Source organism: Taurulus bubalis (genome assembly GCF_910589615.1).
Source record: "Taurulus bubalis genome assembly, chromosome: 3".
In the NCBI taxonomy this organism is placed as follows: domain Eukaryota; kingdom Metazoa; phylum Chordata; class Actinopteri; order Perciformes; family Cottidae; genus Taurulus; species Taurulus bubalis.
Window position 1 is genome coordinate 30982056 of NC_136591.1, and position 19485 is coordinate 31001540.

At 42.1% G+C, this 19485-nt stretch overlaps 1 protein-coding gene across 1 annotated transcript in view; it reads right to left on the bottom strand.

Moving 5' to 3' along the window:
- Positions 1 to 19485, bottom strand: part of susd6 (sushi domain containing 6) — a 30515-nt gene that overhangs the window by 9801 nt on the left and 1229 nt on the right. The window contains exon 2 of the mRNA XM_079215484.1: positions 14767 to 14950. Coding sequence (XP_079071610.1) covers positions 14767 to 14905 — 139 coding nt within the window. The 5' untranslated portion in view covers positions 14906 to 14950. The remainder of the gene's footprint in view (positions 1 to 14766; positions 14951 to 19485) is intronic.

The following is a 19485-nucleotide window of genomic DNA, read 5'->3' on the forward strand; positions in this document are numbered from 1 at the left end:
CATACGTAATCTGGCTTTCACTCAAAGAGCCAAGATTTGCATTAGTTGCAGAAATACAAAATTGGACAGGCCAGTTTTTCCTGCAGCATTCTATAAGGAACTGCCTTACATTAGCGCTTACAGTTGAACTTAACCCTCTTTCGGGTTAATTCTTATAGACAGATCAAGTCGCAGATGTCAATGAACACAGGTCAGTCTAAACGAACATTGAAGCCAGTAAAATGTCCATTTTAAATCTAAAACAAACCAGACTCTCTTTCTCATGCCAGGAAAGCCTTGTGCTGCCTGTACAAACCAACCAGTTCCACATCGCAGTTTTCCAAATGCCATTTGGCTCTACTGAACTTCCACTAGTACCGGTGGTTAGGCGGCATTAAGACATTCCACTACAAGCCTTTACCTGCCGTGAAACACACACAGCCAGGTAGTTAATTACAGTATGTGGAAGAGCACAGTGTACCGGTATGATTTTGACCAATATCTGATATTTTTCATCCCATATTGGATAATGTAACTAATGTATGTTTTTAATCATACTGTATCTTTAACTTTTACGGTTTTTAAACCAATATAACAAGGTTGGTAATTCATTTGAACACTTAAAAAAAAAAAAGAATACAACAGCCGACATATTCAGCTAAATATTGGCAGCAGTAATAACAACACAGACTGACATTAGCTGATTGATAAGACACTATTATATCAGTTACTATGCTGGTCCTAATTCCATGTTACATTAGTCAATTACTCAATGCTTTAAATCAACAGAAAAACAACTTACAACTATTTTTATAATCATTTTCCAAGCAAAAATGCCAAACATATTCTGGTTCCAGCTTCTCAAATGTGATCATTTCTGCTTTTCTTTGTCCCAGATATTAGTAAACTGTTGAGTTTTGAAATGTTGGCTGAAGAAAACATAATACTGAAAACATCATTAGTTGCAGCCCTAAACTGTGTTTGGCATTTTAGTTGCAACCAACAACAAAATATAACGAGATAAGCATAAATAAGCGCACAGACTTGCACACTACATCCCGTGAAAATATAACTCATTCCTAAATCATCTTAACAAAAGGAATTGAAGACAAAATATGGAAAGATAAAGACACAAGTGGTTCTTGGAGCAGAGAAGAATTTAAACTTAAAATCACTCTCCCATGGGATTACACTTGTCAAAAGATGTCAGAGCTGTCTCACTTAGAGCAGGAATATAAAACGGATATATGAATTTATTAAAACATAAAATGACACTACTTTTGAAAATTAGCAGGAAAGAGAAGGGTGAGGTTACCAAGTAGCGAGTGGCGTAATCGAGAATCAAAAAAAGAGAGAAAGATACTGACAGGACAAGGTAGCCATCATCAAATGCACAGGCAGAAAGAGAGGCAGAGCCACCGCTAGCATCAAGGAGCGCTGTGGCCCCGAGCAGTTACAAGGAAAAACGAGGCATGTCGTGGCAAGTCGACCAATACTTCTGCGAGTGAGGGAGAGGCTCTGTACAACAACAATGGGAAGAGGAGGCAGCCGTCAGACACAGAACATACCACACTGTGGGATGGGCTAGCGCAAGGAATGCTGGTTCAGTTTTCAGAGATGGTGGAGCGGTTAAGATTAATAACCTGGTTGTCACTCGCCCTCTCAAAAAAACCTGATTAAAAGCACAAAGCAATGCCAGAGTGGATTTCGGCACGCCACGTTTTGTGCTTAAGAGGAAGGGAATGAGTCACAGTTAAACACAAGCTGTTCTCCCACTGGTCTGATGTTTGCTTGAGAAACGTAGAAAACAATAATGACTAAAACACAAAGTCACAAGCACCGTATGAAAGCTAGAGGAAAAAGGCGTGTGAGAAAAGCATAAATGAATTCAATGTATTCAAGTAGATTTGCATTTCAAGACGTGTCAGAGATCATCCCATGTTTCCCATGGTCCATGCCTACTACTCATTATATGAATAATTGTCATTCAACGAATGTCATATACGTTGAATGTACTGTAACTCTGTTACATTGTTCATTCTCTACATGACATATATTGCTTCTGTCCATCCGGGAAGAGGGATCCTCCTCCGTCGCTCTGCCGAAGGTTTCTTCCCTTTTTTTCCCCCGTGAAAGTTTTTTTTCTATTTTTTTTAGGGGAGAGTTTTTCCTGATCCGATGTGAAGTCCCAGGACAGGGACGTCGTATGTGTACAGATTGTAAAGCCCTCAGAGGCAAATTTGTAATTCGTGATTTGAATTTGTGACTGAAGACTCGAACAGTCCCTCAGATTTGTCATTTTCCATATAGAGTTAAATGAAGTGGACATATAAAAAAGGTCAAACTATTAGAAATCTTCTGCTGATCAAAGAGCTTAATTGTTAAACGTTTGGAGAGAACCTGCATACAGTGTGGGAGGACTGGGCCAGGACAGAGCGCCCATGAGGCTGATTGCTAATTCCAACATCCAGCGCCTTGAGGCTGCGCTGGAGGAGACTCAGGCTAAGGGGGGGCGTTAAAATCCCATGCCTTGCTCTGATGTGCCTGCCTGGCTGTGAATATCTCCCTTTCCCCATCTGTTACGGATGGCACTCGCCCGCTAAGAGCTGCGAGGGGGGTGGATTGAGGAAAACACGGGTGGGAGGCAGACACAAGGCTTTTAGCCCTCTTTGCTCAGGCAAATTAAAATTGTAATTATCCTCTATTACAAGCTGGGAGCGCTCTTAAGCAGATCAGATACTGATGACTTCTGCAGCCAGCTGTTTGGCTGCTCCACAGAACAATAGGCCATAAAAGAGGGTGTGTTTTCCAGTGTGTGTGTGTTCAAGTGTGTCAAGAAGCAGGGGAATTTGTGTGTACGTACGTGTGTGTGTGTGTGTACGTGTGTGAGAGAGAAATGTATGCTAAAGGGGGAGTTGTGTGTTGGATTAAAGCTAAAGACCAAGAGGATGATGATGCTCTCTTTGGCCAGGCAAATATGTTTTGTTCCTTTGTAAGCCTCTCACCAAGTCCTCTGTTGTTTTTGATGATGTTGCTGTCATTTTTGGGTTGAGGGTGTTTTTGTGCCACGTTCCCGTCTCTCCCGCTAATCCATGGGATTTTTAGCCAAGCTGTTATTATTAGAGTGCAGTACATTGCAGCAGAGCCCACAAGAGAGGTAGCGTTGGAAAGCAAAAGGAGGGGTCACAACTCATTGCTGCCATCAGTGGATAGTAGTGGCTCACAAGGTCGTGTTTTTCTAAAAATATTTGTGCCTTTATTGGACAGCTGACAGTGTAGTTGAGGACAGGAAACGGGGAGATGAGAGAGGGGAATAGCATGCAACAAATGAAGCACAGTAGCAAATCAACAAAACAAACAGAAATTATTCACTGGTAAAAAGATAGATTTAATAGATTAGTTTCAGATTTATGATATTGAACTATTTGGGGTTTGGACATTTGAAGAAATCACATTTATTTAATTCATTGATTATTATTCAATACATTTACTGATTCATCTTCTTAGCTCTAAAATTTTTATAAGAGGTCAATGAGGTTGTTTGTAAGGTGGCGCAAATGACACATCTGGATTAAGAGGGTCTCTACGTCTCTAGTCTCGGTGACTAGATTGGTGTGTAGTCTGATAGAAGACAGTTTAAGTTTGGAAAACTTCAGGTGTCATACTTTAAATCTGACTTCAATTCCAGTGACAGTGAAACTATAAATTATTAGGCGAGTCATAGTACGACTGCAAAATGTGATACTGAATAAGAGCAAGTTTCCCGCACTCACTTTCGTTCTTTCGCACAAATATAAACATCACAGATGAGCTTTCAGTGAGAGACACTTCACACAGTATGAAGTGATACAGGACCGTAACATAGAACGCTTAATGTCTGGGTGAGCGATAGTAGCAGTGTCATATTCTACAGTGAGCGAGGGAGAAGTCGTCGCGCTGCAACACTGACACAGAAACACACACAGGCGCACACACACACTAGCCCAACTAATTTCTGCTTTCATATTCTATCCTCTCATAGAACAGCTGGTAACGGACTCATGTGGAAAACTGAAGCAGATTTTGTTGAACAAGGGTAAAGGTTATGGGAAAGAAAATGTGAAGAAAAAAAGTGGACTTTTATTACTGTAGGAAAAAATGCAGAACAAAGCTGAAACCACAAAGCATGACATCCCTTTTTTTCCCCTCCTCCTTTTTCTTTTTCAAAAAGTGCCGTTCCATCTCCAGGGCCTCTGGGGGCTGGTGGAGGGACCCAACTGAGGAAGATTGGGGGAGGAGGTGGACGAGGATGAAGAACAGGGAGGCAGTGTGAGGGAGGTGCCGCCACATTTATACAACAGCCCGAGTACACACAGATACAGGCGGACAGCTTCCCCACTATGCTTAGTGTGGGTTGCAAGTGTCCCAAGCTGCTGTTGTAAAACAGCGGGGTTGTGTTGCTCACAGACATCCTATCTGTGTTAATGCGTGTGCAAATGGTTAGGGGTTAGACAGAGCAGTGACCATGTCATTTCTACAGTAAACTGGATTTCTGGTCTGACTCAAGCAGCTGTGGGCTCCCAAAAGAGAATTTCCAGAGAACTTAGTCATCTGCTCGTTTCTTCCTGCAGCTGCAACAGATGCACACGCACACACACACACAGTGCATACACCCAAGGTGGAGGAAGTCTCTAAACAGACAGAAACATCCTCACTCTCCCCACCCATTCCTCCCCTGCTGCTGCAATGCATTTAGAAAGCCACGTGTGCTGCCAATACACCCCATTGTCCTCGCTCGCTGAGGGACGGGGCACAGTGACAGATTTAAGCAGCGTGCCTCCGAGTAGGACAACAGACAACTTTGCATTTGAAGGGTTAAATATGTATGAGAGGCCAAAGTGGGCCGGGGGGGGGGGGGGGGTCACCATTGTGTGACCCTCTTTCCAACCCCTAAGACCCAAGCACGCACACGCACACACACACACACACAGTGAGAGAGAGAAACTGCCCTCGAGTAACAGATGGGTGGATGTTAGCAAAGGTGAATAGTGAGCTCCCCCTTCTCTCCTCTATCACCCTCACTGCTGAGGACAGCTGGGAGGCAGACATTCCTTCTTCTCAGCTTTCAGAGGGAAACAAAAGAGTGTGTGGGACCCCTCCTACAAGCACGCGCATGTGTTCAGACACACACGCACACACTCCTACCCTAGAAAACTGTCAATGCAACCGTGAGCTGATCATATTTCAGTAGCCTGGACGAGCCAGCCAGCCAGCCAGCAGATGTAGAAGAGCTGAGACATTTGTTGAAGGTGAAAGTCAGGGAGATAATCCCAAACCTGCTCAATGATATAGTGGTAGTACCACTGAGAGGAGGGCCGTTTAAGTCTGTCCATAGTTGTAATAGTATGGATATTTTTTTTTTAAACTGCAGTAAGAACAGGCTTAGCCTGCAGCTGGTGTTTCTTTTCTGGTAAACCGTATCTCTACCTGCATGCTTGCGCTGTGTTCACTGCAAAGGCACAGCACACACTGTCCTACAGGCAACACGAAGGCTGGGGGTGAAAAGCAACTTTAAATGGAGCAGTCATATTGCAGAGAGCAGGAAGATTTATAACAGGAATAAGGATACGTGGCTGTGGTGATTTATCCCCGTATGAGACAAAGAGGCAGGCAGGGAAGAAAGTGAAAACTGAGACTTCGTCCCACGCTTTGCATTACATCTCCCATGATTTAACAATGCAGTCACTGTTGCAGCTATCATCACCCTAATACAGTCCAACTGAACTTCAATAGAGCAACTGCTCGAGCAAGTCAGCAAGAGGGTGAACAAATGGCAGCCAGTGAATAACCTCCTTAACACATGCAGACTACTCCGCTGAGAGAAGTGGGATGCTGTTTGTTGTCAACAGAGGGGTCTTACACGCCAACATGCTGGGTGTTTAGTAGAAAGTAAAAGGTTACTGCAGGTGTGCCTACGTTGATAGTATCAGTTATATACTTTAGATCCGTTTCTGAATCTTTGTTTGCTCTGGCTGTAGCAACAGCTGCTCCTAATGAATACCAACGTGAGCATGTGAACAGCACAAAGCAGCAGCCAGCAATGTAAACTCACACATCAGCGTTAACGAGCAAGCGTTTAAGATGCTAAATATTAAAAAGGACTTGGACGTGAACATACCCACCTACTTGTATCTCTATGTTAGTTCTGCTGAAAACAGTGGACATGGTGGGATTAACAACAGCCTCTACCTGGCATGTGGCAGAGACAAAACCTTTCCCCAAAAAAGATCAAGTTCCTGGGAAACTACATCAGCCTAAACAAGCTACGTCGAGACAAGTTGGACAAAGCTTCAAGTCTCGTCAACTCAACCCCTCACATTTTTACAATACATGAGCAAAACAATTCTGCTAAGGAAATTCACGTTATCTAATATTTTTATAATTTTTCTGTCAGTAGGAAGGAACTACTGATCATCACTATGGGGAACATACAAAGTACCGGTTATATCGCCGGCTAAACTTCACTTAAACGCAGATATAAAACTCCATCATCCAAAGCCTGGATGGACCTGCTAACAGCGTGAAAGAGCACGGTAACGTCACAGACATGCCTCATTAACTTGGAAGAGTGCAAGTGTGAAAGGAAGCACACAGCACAATAAATAAATATAGTTGTTGACTAACACATACTGAAATAAATGTTGGAACTTAGAATTCTTCAAGTCAACAAATACGGCACACGCCATTTTCAACTGTGAAATGTAGTTACAAATAATGACTCAAGCCCATTTACGGTTAAAAACAATGGCTTCATCTGACACACAAACACAAGCTGTGAAAGAGAACATGTGTAAAAGAAAGTCATTACTTGTAGTGCTGAAAGGATTAGCATTTCAACAGATAATTTATGAAATACAGTTTTGATAATTGGTTCAGTCAATTAACAATAAAAACACAAAATACTAGCAGATTGCAGCTTTCCCCATTGTTAACTGATTATTTGGGCTGTTGGTCAGACACAGATGACTTGGGACTCTGATAGCTTGTGGTGTCCATTTTTTTTTAAATTGAGTACACATTCAAAGCTTATCTTTTTAAATCTGCCGATCCATAGAAATAGATATGCGAATAAATATAGGTAAGACATATGCAGGCTTCTCGTAAATCCTGACACAATTACCCAAATGGAAGCCTGGACAAATACCTTGGCCATTTGGCTGCTGCTTGTTACAGAGTGCTGTTTACAGATGATGTAATAAGGACAGAGGGCATTAGAGTGGAGCCAAGCCAACTGGCCCCTAAACATCTCAATACTCCATCTAATGGACTGGTTTCAGATTGAGAGATGGGACTAGACAGAACAAAACAGAAACTAATGAGAGGTTTGGACATCGCAGGAGGAATCATGTATGTATCCTGGAGTCACAATAGAAACTGAATTCTGACAGTGTCAAAAGGGTGGTGCAGAAAGTAGAGATGTCACGCTTTAAGTGAGGAGCCAGACTCCAGCCTACGATTCAGTAACTATGCACAGCACAAGTGTCTTTAAGGAAAGCGTTGAATCCCTTTACAGGCTCGTTGGCTTTTTAATTCTGCCAATTGTGTTCCCGCTTCAGAAATGATAAAGTGATATTTATTTGTGACGATTATCTTGCTGACCAAAATGTGTAAGTATCACAAACTTGTGATTGCCACAAAGCAGATTTTCTGCAATAAACCACAATCCAAAAGGAAAAATGTCATCGGCTTTGTGTCGCGGGAACCCGTGCAATGCTAACTTCCGAATCAGACAGCAATGATGAAGCCGTTTCTGATGAAATGCACTCCGTTAAAGAGAAACATCTGTACACAACATCCACCCATCATAACAAGAAACATGAATGCAGCAGGATAGCACATGTATAGCCCAGCCCTTCCCCTCAGCTCAAAATCAGCAAGTCTGTCAGATCCAGAAGTTTACTTTATTTTGCAGCCTGAGACCGACTGTGTTTGAGTAGCCTACATGTTCTTTATACACTAATTAGCAAGTAAACTAGAAGAAGTTTTGACGAGAGTTTCTGACAAAGCTAAAGTTAGAAGCTGAAAGCTGAGTCAACAGACGAAGGGCCCGTGCATGATGCAGTACTGTATTGCCACATTTACAATGTCTCGGTACAGCTGAGGCATGTTGAGGCAGGTTCATATGCAGCTCCACTCTGTACTTCAATGTGCATTCCTAGCAGAAGAGTCGGTCTAAACATGACCGTCCGTTGCTGCTCTTGATCGAGTTGTTGTGCTAAATTGATGGCGAGGCAGGCCGCTAAAAGGAAAGCACGGTAAGGAGCTATAAAGCACATTTCTGCGATTTGAAGTTGTAATGTCTGTGTTAGGATAGTGCTACTGCAAACCAAAATGTACTGCCGCTTCACATTAAAAGCATAGAAACGGCATGAAAGCTTTATTGTGAAGCAGCTACAGTAAGAGCAGCTTTATTTGTCACCAAGCGTAGCGAAGAAATGCTATCACCTTGATCTATAAGAATGTCTTTCTGTGCCTTTTGTCGGCTTACGTTTTTACATATTCCCAGTCATATTGAAGGAAAATGAGAAATGCCACAGAAAATGGTTCGCTGAATGCACAAAATTGTCATCAGGATATCACCAATTGCACTTCCGTACTGTTGTATAGAAAACCATTCATGCCGGGCCTGCGTCACGACCTGGTTGCTCATAGTCTGACACAGTGTGGTTGCCTCAAACACTGTGCAGCATGTGTGTGGGATGCTTGGTGCCTTATGTGTAAGATGATGAACTTGTTTGAACAGGATGCTGCTGTTGAATAACGGCGTTATAAAAAAACAAAATCAGCCCACACTCTTTCAGTGGGCCAGAAAAACACACATGAAAGAGGAGCGGGGAAAAAAACAAATAAAGAGAAAACGAAGAAAATGAGAGACAGAACAGAGGTTGTTGTTTTTTTTTAAGTGAAAATGAAAAAAGAGATTAACATGAATATGTCTTTCACGAGATATAAAGAAGACAGCTTGTCAATGCGAATACAAAAATCAAAAAAGAAAGTACAAAGATGGTCCAGAACAGAATGAAAGAAGGAAGAAAAAAACTAAACAAAAAGAATGAATAAAAGACTGTATGAAAGAACAGAAGCAAATACAACAGAAGACAGGAGAGGCTTGGGGATATATTTAGCAGCTCATTAGTCATAGATGTCCTCTACTCAGCAGGCTGGTCCCTCAGATGAGGCCCTTTGGAAATCATTACGACTGCCTGCTGCTTCAGACAACCACACACATTTCACTGAAAAACAATTTACAAACTGCCTCTCCTCTCCCCAGCCTTAATGTAGCTTCAAAATAATCTTCAAGTTCTGCAGAGAGGCTTTAAAAAAAACGAAGCTTTAAACAATGCAAAGTAGCATGGCGTATTTTTTTAATAATAGCAGCCTTGTTTTGTCATTACATTCACTGCATTAGCATGACAAATAACTAGTAAGAGAGTGGTTATAAAAGCTTGTATGTTATCAGATTCAACCGCTGGTGTGCCTGGTGCCACCACTTCCTACTTTGACATTCATTAACCTTTACAATACATCACCCGTCAGAGGAGAAAAAACAAGATGGAGGTCACCACACTGCACATACAATTAACACAACCAAAAATATGTGTACCCGACATGAAATGTCATCACCCCAAACATTAAAAATCAAATGAAATGAGTTAAAAAAAAAAAAAAGAAAATCACATCCTATGATAAGCCTAGTGTTATCAGGTGAAGTGGCGGCGCTGTGAAGCTCACACTAATCTTGGCCATCTGGGATCTTCAGCGAGTAATCAAACTGCCTGGTCAACTGTATAAAGTAAATTAAATGGTCTTGTGTCGCCTGTCCACACTGCGGTCTGGACATGGCTCAAGTGATAAACACACAGGTAATGAAAGAGAAAGGCTGATGGATTCAACCAGACTGCTGCTAATGGGCTCTGGTCTCACCTAGCTAAAGGCTGGAGAGTGAGACAGAAGAACACTGACCTCTTCGAAAAGTGTCTGTGCAGTGCCACACACACACACACACACACACACACACACACACACACACACACACACACACACACACACACACACACACACACACACACACACACACACACACACACACACACACACACACACACACACACACCTAATTGCAGACTGGTGATCTAGTGGAGCTGCAGCTTGCTGCGGTTTGGCCTGTGCCCCCCCCCCCCCCCCCCCCCCTTAAAAGACCTCTTTGTTCTCACATTTCAGAAGGGAGTCAGTAGCCAGCGACGAATTGCTTTACTCCAGCCTGCCTTCAAACTGCCTTGCTAACAGGACTTCAGGGGACTATTCCGAACAGTTAATTGCACAGGACCCATTGTTTCCCTCCCTCGGGCTGCACTGTTTGGATACACAGCACATCTAGCAAACTTTGTGCGAGGGCTGGAAATCAACAGTGTGCCGGCAGACTCTCTCTCACACACACACACACACCATTTTGTTTGACTGCAGAAAGCAACAAGTTTCAAATAATATACAGCTGTTTGAAGACGCATGAAGTAGGGCACGGCTCATTCAGATATTTTCCTCTCTGGTCAGAGCAATGACGCTATGCTAGCCACTGGAGTCTACTCTGTTATTAAAAAAGAAAAAAAAGGAGTTGTGGAGTCTTTTTCCTTGAACTCGACTTTTGAGAAAACACCCTCATGGACCTACACCCCGTGATGCAAAACCTGCCAAAACAAAAAAGGGATCCGACTGTATAATAGGCCTTCATCAGGTGGAGAAAAGTGTATTCAACTCAAGCCAAGAATGGACAACAATCGATTGTCGAAAACAAACATAAGTCCCAGAGGAAATAAGGGCAGCTCTCTGCTCCTTCTCTTGCTCTCCTCCCCCTGCTCTTGACTTTACCCTCTATGACTCCACTTTTATTCCAGACCGGGAGAAAGCCATTTCCCGTTCTCACACATGGACATACATAAACGTCACCGCCACACAGCGTACACAGCAGGCTTGTTTGTGAGAGTCTTCTGGTCCTCGCCGGCACTTTCCTGTACAGCTTTAACTCAACTCTAGAAGACAATGGGTTTTTAGGCGGTATCGTTTATCTGTTTAAGTGGACCCACAAGGATGGTCCGAGTATTTTTTCCTCCTGACATATAACTCTGTTAGAGCAGAAAACACGCCATGTGATCTATGTGAATAGACCCTTTTGGCGCTCTGAGTACCCATCATTATTACTGTCAGTTCTGACTCACTGTCTAGGTCCGCTCCCCCTGAAACAAACCACAAAGGCTCACTGTAAGGAATTGACACCATATTAGGAACAGAGCTCTATGCAGCCAACATTAGTGGGATGTCAGATAGACTCAGAAAAGACATGAAACAACTAATGTTTGCACTGTGCCCTGAAAATCCTCCAGACTGATGCCATTTATCTTGTGCATACACAAAACCCAGAGTGCAGCTTTGTTGCTGTGTTTGTTTACTGGCACTCTGCTTGAATGCAGAGGATGTTTTGTTCAGCATGTTGCTACTTTTGGAACAATAAATCATTAACACGAATGTAATCATACATGGTAATCACAAGCACAAATTTGAGGTAGCCATTTACATTAGCTAAGCAGCTAATCTTGTTTACAATGAACAGCTGAACAACAGATCAAAAAGACTTGGCTTGGACTGATTGCTTCTAAAAATACCTCGGATTCAAAAGGCTTTGTGACTATCTAACTGAGCATATTAAGGTACAATAAATTGTCGTCCTAGCTTTTCTAAAGATAAAATGCGGGAGCTCAAAGCTTTTCCTTTCTCTGTTGGAGAAACCAAAATTGGGAGCGAACAGTCCCTCAACCGTTGCTCTCCATCTTATTTCCCGTTACTTAACAAGGTCAATCACCTAAATAAAATCTACAATAGAAGTGTGATGCCGCTCTGTGACGTCTCTGGTGTTTAGAGCTTTTGCTCTTGTATGTAAATGCTGCACAGGATATATTCTAAGTATCCATTTCTATTCATACAGCACACTGCTATTTGTATGAGTCTGGAATAAGCCTGTCAGCAGTGATGAAATTTTATATTCATGAAAATGTCCAGAGCAATCGCCATCCCTGGAACACGTCAAGGGATCACCTATTTAAATTATGTATGCCACGCAGGAGCGAGAGGGAGGCCGGTGAACAGAAGAAATAATAGCATGACGACTTTAAACCTTTAAAATGAGTACCTCGCCTTTATGGTAACATTTTGAATTATAGATTGTATTTCATACTTCCTTGATGTAAATGCTGCAATTTCTTTCTTGGTTGTTTTAGTATTGAAATTGCTCTAGTTTAATCTGTTCATACAGCCCATGCATGCTGTTTATATTCATGTATTCTTATCAATAAGCAATAAGTGTCATTCTTTTATTTGCGTTCTTTTTTTCCTGTGACTCCAAATCTTCCATTTCTCAATGCAAGTGTAGCTTGTGATGTGGGATTAAATATTTAGGTTCACACTACAGTGCCCGAATTGAAAATTCCCTCATCGGATATCTGAAATTATGTACTTAATCACAATTAACAGATTAGGGAAGAGGTTTTAAATATTTACATGTTTTTAAAAATATTAAAACATATATTAATTTAATACAGGAGAGCAAATATCAAAAGCGTGGCACCATTTTAAGACCCATAATTGTTGAACTGCGAGTCAGCCCGAATGCGGCCTTGTGCACTATAAGGAAGTTATGTTACAAATACACCTCAAGACAACACCCAAAGCTAACCTTTGTATTGTTCAGCTCACTCAAAGCACCGCCTCAAATTATCCATTAAATGCTTAAAATCTAGGTTAATTACAACATAAATAGTACAGGTATCAATAAGAAAACGAAATAAAATATGTAATAATTAAAAAGGTCAACTTGATTCTGTGTGTTATCCAGGCAGATTCATTCAAGCATTTCATTTAAACATGCCAGTGGAAATAGTCCTAGAGAACCTCCTGTCCTTTTCCATCAGTTGACTAGCAGTCTTAAAGGCACAGGTGCATCATGGGTACTGAAAAGAAATCCTAAACAAAAAATGTGTTCCTATGTATTGCGCCAACTGTCATGAACATGGTCGATACAGGGTCTGTCTTCTGACACTGAATACAACATATTACTGTATGCAATATGTATACCATCCATAAGTAATCACAGTATGTGGAGCACACATATACAGTACACAGAGCACGTGGGCTGGTGAATGTGTGCGAGTGTGTTGGATGCAGAACGTGAGCGGGATACCAGTCCCTCTGGGCTCCACATGAATCATGTGCATTACATAAGAGTTTGAGAGAGAGAGAGAGAGAGAGAGAGAAAGAGAGAGAGAGAGAGAGAGAGAGAGAGAGAGAGAGAGAGAGAGAGAACACTTGGGATCAGCAGTGCCCTCCCCCTGTCCATCCGCTCATCTCTCACATACCTCTAATCCTTCCTTTGCCATTTATCACACACACACATTCCTTTATTTAAAGGCATTAAAGAAAGTTAATCAATTAAAGCTCTAAAATCGTCCCAAAGCCTTAAACCACCCCTCGCACACAGTTACTTATTCACACATATACACAGTCTGCCTGCACTCTGTGGCAAGGACATCTGGCACATTTCACAAGCTGTGTGACTGGAACATTGGATAGCTGAAGTGAAAGGAAAGCTGGCACAAGTGAAGGGGATCAACGAGTACATGCTACCAACATTGTATTCCTTAAGAAGAGGACACTAGCTCTGTAGGTCCTGTGGTGGCTGTGATCTGCCTTTGGTTACTTTAACTTGTGAACCAAATTCCCCTCCAACAATCAAATCAATTTGAAAACCTGATACCTGAAATTCAAAGATAATAATCTAAGATCAAAACCTGATCAGAAGGTTGTGGGGCAATAAACAAAGCTTGCTAGTAAGTGGTGTAACGGACCCCTGCTGACCCGTGATCCGTACGGATCCCCCTCATGGTACCATGTGAGCCGCGGATTAATTACACAGTTTGAAGTTAACCCTTCCGGTGTGGCATAAAGTTTTACTTTTTACTGTAATCCTTCAATTTTCAGTAAAATATGTGATCAGGACATAATTTATACTTTTCTAGTCACCGGGCTGTGATAATGTTACATCGTAAACAACCAATCCGTGTTTAAAATGACAGGGCGAGAGCCACGGTTACCATATGATCTGTTCAGGCTCTGTTCAGTGAAAATGAGAATTGGGCCAAGGTAAATTATAACGTTATCATGTGTTCACTATACAATATGGATCATCACTGATCAGTAATTAGTATCGCGGCAAAAAAAAAACCTGATCAGGGATCGCTAAAAGTTATTTGCTCCCTTTTGTCTTTTGTGCTGATCCGATCTGTGATTCAATCCAACCCGTGAGTTTTATGATCCGTTGCACCACTATATTTGCTAGCCATGGTAAAAGCTCTCAGAGGACACTAAATGTCATCGCTGATTAAAACCTTATGACAGTAATGTGACCGCAGACAACACCATCTCTCTATTTCACTCAATAGTGGAAGGAACGGTTGTGACTCATTAGGGCAGTGAATGGATTCACAGAGTGGGAGGGATTGGGCTCTCAGCTGCCGCTCGAAGGCAGCGCAACCTCACAGACCCAAGGGTAAAGGAAGCCAATTTAATCTAACTGACCTGCAAGACGAGGGGGGGGGGATTCACAAGAGAAGGGCGAAGATGGCAGTTTAGTCAACATGTATCACATGAACGCGGAGATGGAGAGAGAGAGAAAATGTGTGCGTTTGTATGTCTTTATCTTACCTGATGCGTGACCATTGGGGAGCAGGGTGAAGAGGAGGAGAAGTGCGGAGGCAGCCAGCCTGTGGGCTAGAAAGGAGGAGGTTGAGGAAGAGGAGGAGGACAGGGCTCTCGTCTGAAACGCTACCATTCCATCGCACATCTTTTCCTCCGGCGACCAGCGAGAGAGAGTCCTCTACGGCTTAACCTGTCCAGGCCACATAGAGAGGAAGGGATGGAGGGGGAGGACGCGGATTACTATCAACATTCAGCAAGGATTATGTAACCAAAAGCAACACAGAGAGATGGGAGGGAATAGAGTGAGAGCTTTAGCGAGAGAGTGACAGAGACAAGGCCTTTTCTGCGTGTCATCAAGTAACGGTTGGCTTCCTGATAATAACAACGGCAAGAATTACTCCACGTGCATTTCCTAGTCTTATACTTTAGTTCTTTAAACAGCATCCTTCAATTCAAAACACCAACAGGCAGACAAACGGCAATTCCCGGCGCTCTTTTTTATAAATCCATCAGTGGCAGCAACAGCAGGGGAGTTCCTCTGATCTCTGCCACAAGATCTAACTAAATAAACCAGCCATTACGGTCTGTTGTAGATGATGTAACTGGGAAACAGATCCCTGCTGCTGAGGAGGTAGGAGCATTAGGGTAGAGAGGCTAAAAGTGTGTAAGAGAGTCAGTACAAAAATCAACGTTGAATAAGTAACTTCAATAAAACTCCATTGTGTTTGGGCGGCACTGGCCATCGGCAGAACTTTGAAGATATGTTAGTTCATTTATAGGTCTATTAATGCTTTTATAAATGTACATAAACTTAAAGTTTGTAGCAGGCAGTCCTCAAATGTAATTATTAAAGCATTTCAATAAAGAGGAAACAGTACAGTTGAATGATAAATAGATGCCATACCACCATCTGCTCTGCTGTGATGCAACGCTGCCATATGCTGCACACTGTTATGAGCATTAGAGTGTGATGGATAACTTATTTGAAGATAACTTCATCAGGTGCTACTTTCTGAAATATGTCCTGTATTCTTCAGCTGCTCATAAGGCTAGCAGCATACCATATAAGCTGAGGATAAATGTGACATATCTTTTGGAGACAATTTCACACAATATCAGCCAAATATGCATTTTTTTTCATTACTGACTGGCACAATGTTATTGTTACATTTGTCGAAGTTCTTAACTAGTAGGTGGTGGGATCCGTTGTAAACGTCTGCAAAAAAAGCTTTAAATGTTAAGTCTGTTCAGTGCAGAGAAAGAGTTACTGCAAGACACCTTTATGGGAGGAAAAACAGACATCAACACTCATCACAAATCTCTCTCCATGAGACCAACTTTTTTTTGTTAAATCCTAAAAGCGTTTGTTGGTTGATTGATTGGGGGGACACTGATACTTACGCCATCATTACATAAATGGGATGCAGGTGCGCAGTCTTGATTATGTTTCTACAGAGAGATCGGGATGAAGTATCAGTAGTTGCGTTTGCAGGGAACTAGCTTTGCTGGCAGGCAGCATATCCTCAAGAGAGGGCAGAGGGCCCATTACAGTTACTCAAGGCTGCTGAGCTAATGGCTACGATAATGGCATGGCTGCACTTAGAGAGCTGTGAATTTGATTGCAGATCTGCTGCGTGGCCACTGCTACCGATGACCCGGAACTACAGTGATGAGAGAAGTAAGTGTAAACAGACATACACATTCATGGATGTTTTTGTACCTACCTGTGCTTTCACATTGGCGTGTCCTGCACTAGGTTGGATTTTAAATGATCAAGATACTTTAAATTGGCACAAATGTTCCCACACCCACAACCACACCCACAGCAAGGCCCCCTTCTGCCTGCCATCTCTCTGAAGTAGGATGGCGAGGCATACCTGCATGTGGCCGATGCCACTGGGAAAGAGTGACGCAAACCAAATTTGGCAGGACAGTTTGGGTTCTGCAATGAGCCAAGGGGCACACAGTCAAAAACACATACATGGGGCCTGTGCCAGCCATTTGATCCACAGACACTTTCTCATTTGTCCATGTTGGGATCAGAGCACTGCTGCGAAGGCCTACAGAGAGACCCTGCGGTAACTCAGATGATGATATGCCAGACGAACGGCTTATAAATATCGAGGACAAACAAAAGTCAAAGGCAGGACAAAAGATAGCACGTGTTTTGTTTAAAAGGTACTTGTTGGGATGTAAATAACCACTTGGGATGGCATTTATAATACAGGGTTGACCTCCTGAGGGAGCTGAGGGCACTGTATTGACCGGCCAGTATGTTTGCAAAGTGAAAACTTAAGCAGAATTAGCCCAATTGCTTTTACACAACAGCGTCTGAGAAAGGACAAAGTCATTAACTCTGTGCTATGGTACAATAAAATACAGCATTCCAATTAGCTGGAACAAGACAGCTTGGAGCCTGAAAGGATTATTTTTCAGATATTTTAATGCACTGACTGTATGCTCATTAATTGAGTAATAACACAGCAAGCAGTTTGACAGCAAAAGCATCAAAATACTTCCAAGTATGGATGTCAACTTTTTACTTTCAACTGTGTTAGTTTCCTGTCAGACACTGCCAAAGACGTTGAGCTTGACAGATCACATTCAAGGAGGTGCTGCTATTTTAAACTTCAAGAGACTTAGTTTGTGTTTCCTGGAAAAAATATTCGAGTCAAACCACATGAACAAACTTCCTGTCAGGAGCTGCATCGATTTACAGCCTGCGGTACCAATGCTGTATGTACAGTCAAATGGTGCGCGTTTAAATAGCCATCAGTATCATTTCAAAAGCCATTCTAAATGGCTGACATCTAAGCCATCATTGCCATATGACTACTCACCGTTATATTAGTGTCACTGGAACAGGATAGTGAACAGAATATGATATACAGCTTATCAAACTTGAAGCATCTACTGAAATTAATACAACTAGCAGAAAGCAAAAATGTATCTAGACTGACTCAACAGAATTATTTATTTATTTTTTATGAAATGACACGTACATGTCAGCCCATAGACACCGATTTTGCAAGAAAGTCAAACACTTACTCATACAAAAGTACAAGACAACTCCCTTGTTTCATACACGGAACAGGACAGAACAGCGGATGTGCATCTTTCTCTGTTGCATACACTGAATATCTTAGGGTTTTAACAGTTAGCCAAATAATTAAAGTAAATTGAATAAGTTGCCTAATCAATAATGTAAATAATTGTTAGTTGCGGGCCTGAATGACATTGCTAAAAATAGCAATGCTATTTGTCAGTTGTGTAGGCCATGTTTGGGTTCATTTCATTAAGAAATTGGAGGTTTTTATAGCATAAACACTTTGTTTGTTTAGGCCTCTACTTGGGGAAAAACTATGCAACTTTCCACTTCAGACACCAGTGAGACAACCAGCCAGCCAGCAGGCTGCTCCTGCAGTTTTTCAGCTGCCCGAGGCTCCTGGAATGCAAAGGGAGCCAAGGAGAGCAGCAGCGCAGGCATGTGTCCGGGAACAGAGAGCACTCAGTGTGCCAAAGAAACAGCCGGGAGGAGATTTCCACCCGATAGACACGAATGCTACTGCCCGCTTGGGCCTGTGGAGGGAGCCCAGAGATGGGGCTCTGCATGGCAGCACAGAAAGGGCCCTTTGTTAAAAAAGAAATGTATGTAGTGTTAAGCCCCACAGCGACCAAGCATCCCTCTGTACTGCCGCAAGGAAGTGGACAAAAACAGAGTGAAAGGCGTAGAAAAGAAAAAGAAGAAGAGAAGTAAGATGAAACAAGAGGGACACTGTCATGTTATGTTGACAGTGGGGAAAGGTGGGGAAAGCTGAGAATGGGATTGAAGCCAAACGCTGTGTTCTTCTCTTTACACGCAAGATGTTTTCTCTCAGCTATGTTGTCAAACAGAAAAGGCCTCTGAATGCTGGACTGGGAGTTGTAACAATCTCACTGCAGTCACACAATGCGTTTTAAATTGAGAGCCATTAAAGCTGCCCATTATCTATCTGCTAGTTCCTCTGTGAAAGCCAAAGTGTGTACAATGTGAGAACAAAACAAGTCCATCTGAACAATGAGAGTCAAATGAGCGATTCTGACACTTTTTAAAAAGAGTCACCTCTTGTAAGTTCTGCAGTGAGAAACATAAGTTTGAATCAAACACATTTAGGTTTGAATCAGGCTGTGGAAATTGAACTCACACTGCCCAGCAAAATAAGATGCCTTTAAATATAGGATAGGATTAAAACAAATGATAAAATATCAAGAAATAATGGAAACAATTACAATTGCCAAATAGATTAAAAGTTGCCGTCAAAAAATGTATTGACATAAGGCACAAAGTGGATCAATGACTAAGTGCAAACAACGTCCTGTTTGGTCAGCGTTTAGCTTTGATCGTTGAACATTGTCCCGCTCAACAAACTGTCTTTTCTTTGCAGTGAGATTGTTACAACTGTCTGGAAAACGTTTACTAACATTGGGTTTTATAATTGTGGGGAAATATTTTCCAGCACCTTTGGGGGGTGGGCAGTAAGGTAAAATCCTGCATAATGGTTAATAAATATACCTTTATAGATGGATAAAATAGCCAAGCAGGATTGTTTGTTTTTTGCTAACCCCATCATATCAAGCCAAAAACGGACTAACATCCAATCTAACCATAAAGTAGGGATAGTTACTGCAGTATAAAGAGTGTGGCAAATACAGTATCATCTCCTCCCGACCAGGTCTCACAACTAC